Source organism: Manduca sexta, unplaced genomic scaffold (assembly GCF_014839805.1).
Source record: "Manduca sexta isolate Smith_Timp_Sample1 unplaced genomic scaffold, JHU_Msex_v1.0 HiC_scaffold_1920, whole genome shotgun sequence".
Lineage (NCBI taxonomy): Eukaryota > Metazoa > Arthropoda > Insecta > Lepidoptera > Sphingidae > Manduca > Manduca sexta.
In genome coordinates, this window is record NW_023592833.1 from 1 (window position 1) to 3,822 (window position 3,822).

The following is a 3,822-nucleotide window of genomic DNA, read 5'->3' on the forward strand; positions in this document are numbered from 1 at the left end:
TTGGACAGAAGTTTGAGATCTACGGTTAACAGCCGATGGTTAAAAGCTAGATAGAAAACAAACTCACAACTGATGATAAGCTGCACGACCATGGTGGAGCTGGCCATGAGGAACATGAATCGGCTTCTGTGCCTGCCGGGTACGCTCTCCCATTAGTACGAAGGCGGCAGCGTTTGCTGATGATGTACTGGAAATATAATATTTTAGTATCTATTAAAACATCTATGTATGTAATTAAAGTGAGGCGCATCCGACATTTAAGATATTTTTGTCGTACAATGACAATTGAAATAAAAAATAAGTAATTGTACGGGGATTAAACAGCATAGTACCAGAAACAGCAAGCGACATCGCATGCAGGCGGCTGGTGGTAGAATATATGTATTCGCCCGGATAGTAATCAGCAGTAAGTACATACAATAGTAGCCCAAGGTATATTTTATTTAAAAAGCCAGTATCATTGTGTCGACCAACGATGGATAACCATCTCCAGTCAGTTGACACTCTATTTGGTGTTCACTCCGCTTATTATCAGGTGCACTGAAGTCACGTTGCCATGCGCGTATGAAAAAAGCAGACTGGAATACTTACAAACTAGCAGACATGAACTTCAGAACAGCTAAAACGGTGTAGGTTGGCGCCATGCTGGCTGCGAAGTTGAGGATCACGCCGACCGGCATCGCCAGCACGAGTGTGGTGCGGCGGCCCATGGTGTCCGCACACAGACCCCATGCGTATGACGACAACATCACACCTGGAACGATGTCACTATATGTGTATTGGGCTATACGTCAGCAAGTATTAGACCACTTGTATAGTGAGTCCTCTAGCTGGCAATGGCCATTTACGATAATTTTCAAAAAGAAAGCGCTCTTGTTGCTATTTTCCTTATAAATTAAAATTCTGTGACTATATTATATTTGGAAAAAGAAAAAGCAATTAGTCAATAAGCTTACTTGTCTTGTTATAATAGATTAAACATTTACATACTAATAGTGTCCGTGTAGTATTTAGAATTCATTGTTCTTGTGTTGACGACAGAAAATAATGCAAATACAGTAGCTAAGGTCTATTGCAAATATTGCCTTTATTAAATAAATAAATCAGTGTGCAGAACAAATATTAAATGGTTTGCAGTGTTGCGAGATAATTTTAGACTAAGTGTAGCAAAGACTATACGACGTGTTTCACACACTAGGTTCATAAAGAAGGATAAGAGAGGCAGTTGTCCCTTCATAGAGATAGGAAAAAAGCTTCTGTAACAGTCTGAAGGGAGATAAAGATCATCGCATCGAACGGGTGAGAATATGCAAAGATTTACGATAAATTTCTTAAGAAAAATATATTCTAAGTCTTAAAAAATTAACTATGAAGATATTCTTATTTAAATTGTCTAATAATGTTGGTTGCAAATTGAAGATGAAGTTTACTTTATCAGGAGATGCACGGAACACAATTAAATTGGGATGTTCATTAGAAATTAACGAAATAATACCTATCCACATTATAAAATAAATAGAAACAACCATAGTAAAGATAAAATATTGTAGAAATATGACATTTTTTCTACAATGTATTATAAATTTCGTATAGCTAGCTTTTCAAAATACGGTTAACGCACCGTTCTGTTGTGGGCACCGCCTTATTAGGTTAGCGCTACTGCCTCACAGGAAACCTGGCTGGTAACAACGTTGGAACGAAACTGCTTATACAAATACTATGCATAATATAAGCATACAGTATCTTCAATAAATAAATTGGTAGACGACTCAACTTGACTGATAAAACACGTGCGCTAATGTTTATGGATACGCTCGTTATGCAAAAAGCGTTATGGGTTGTGAAAAGAAAAAAGAAATAGAGGTTTATCAATCAAACGCTATCAATTTGTTGTCGTGAAACACAGTTTATACTTTGCTATTGACAATTGTTAAAGTAGCTTAGGTTTCCTACAACCCGGCTGTCTCACTGGTCCCATGAAAACTTGTTATTTTTCTGCATACGCACACCCGTGTACTGTAGCTACGAAAATCTAGTTACTTGGCAGATGTCAGGATTTTATAGGATGATTTTTAGAACGCGACTCATTAGCGTGAGTATATCTGTAAGTGGTTTGTAGCCGGGTATATCGTGGTCGGCAGCTCAGGTACCAAACATATCTGATTTATGTTTCAGTAGCATCAATGTCACGCCCTAGTTCTATTGAAATTATAGCTTGACCAGGAAAATAAAAAAATCTTGCCATATTGTAGTAAGACATGGAACTGAGTTATAATACTGCCAACATTAACTTTAAACAGAAAAAGCAAAAGCGGGGCCCACTAAGGTTTTTTTCCTGCTTAGGCTATATAATAATATAGTTCAACTTGTAAGAGTTCTTATCCAATGTAAACTTCTGCTCAATCTGATATACCTACTGTATTATAATATACCCCAAGATACTGCAAAAGATATGACTAATAGCATAATCTTACCAATCAACGGCATAGCGGACAACAACCCCTGCTGAGAAGTGCTGAGGTCCATGTCGCAAGCCACCGCCGGCATCACGATGGAGAACCCGAAGATATCCATGTACATGCCCAGGATCACCAGGCAGCAGGAGAGCAGCATTGCTATGTTGTACTTGCCGAATCCTGGAATATATTATTATAGTAGTTCTTTTCTCTGTCCGCGTTTCTTATATATTACGTTGAATCTTTATAAATATAAGCTGAAGATTGATTTTTGTTAAAACTATAATTCTATTCTTACAATTCTTTTAATAAGACGAATCTACATTACCTCGAAGTGCTTTATGCTATATTCAATAATGGCGAGAGTGAGTACCTAAACAAGGCGGAATTTTGAGAAAAAAATACGTACCTATAATAAATACTAAGTATTTCCAAAGTAAACAGTGCACGGTTGGTTAATTATGCCTTGTAAGGTAGAACTTAAATTACGTTTTACATTTAATATATTTTTTATAAGATAAACTACATTTGCAAGTAAATTGATTTAAATAGATTTATTTACATTACAATCAGTTGAAAACTGAGCGACGGGCAATTATAGTAGGTAAGTACTTTAAAACAAGTTGCGTGGAAGGTACAATGTTTTCAAATTAGGAATTGCCATTAAATTAGGTGTATGTTCTGAATTTAACATAATTATGATTATGTAGAGCTCTTGTCATTTCGCGCATCAGAAAACAAAGAATCAACATAATATTTATTTAAAACGTTGATTGGTTTGCTATCATAGAATTAAAACTGACTCTTAATTTTAATTTCGGGATTTAGGGACTGCATGCCGTCAACATTGAGGTCTTAGGTAATCACGGATTTACTATGATGATGAGCAGTGTCAGTCCGGTGTTTCCCAGCACTTAGCATCATCGCTTAATTTTTTAGGGTTGTGAGCGCCTAAAACGCTCATCCAAAAGGTGTGTATAAGCCGGTCCTTGCCAGGCTTACAAACGTAGGACCATTTAAAAAAAATGCGGTGCAATTCGGTCAAGCTTTGCCTGTTCTACCAGTTATGGTCTTCTTCAAACACGGAGAATTGCATACCCAAGACCAAATTAATCATGTGGTGCTAGATAAATTATCCCACCCTCACACTAAATACCCCATACGTTAAGATCATACATATTATGACACCATGAGGTGAGCCGAGTCCTTGATAGCAAAAATTAGTTTTAACCCGATATCAATGAACGTGATAATACCTGTTGAATTTAAAGCCGCTTCGAAGCAGGATTTCTTCTCATCTTGAGTTGTAACCGCCATGATACTTGATCCACTTAGCCCTTCATTCACGATACACATGTATATGCTC

At 37.0% G+C, this 3,822-nt stretch overlaps 1 protein-coding gene across 1 annotated transcript; it reads right to left on the reverse strand.

The window, feature by feature from the left end:
- Positions 1-67: 67 nt before the first annotated feature.
- On the reverse strand, positions 68-3,822 carry LOC119191789 (putative transporter svop-1; the record flags this gene model as incomplete). The annotated part of the gene is made up of 4 exons (XM_037445654.1): positions 3,713-3,822; positions 2,475-2,636; positions 592-754; positions 68-187 (listed from the first exon to the last, which is right to left on the reverse strand). Coding segments are annotated over exons 1-4 (545 nt in total), but the record flags the coding sequence as incomplete, so codon positions are not given.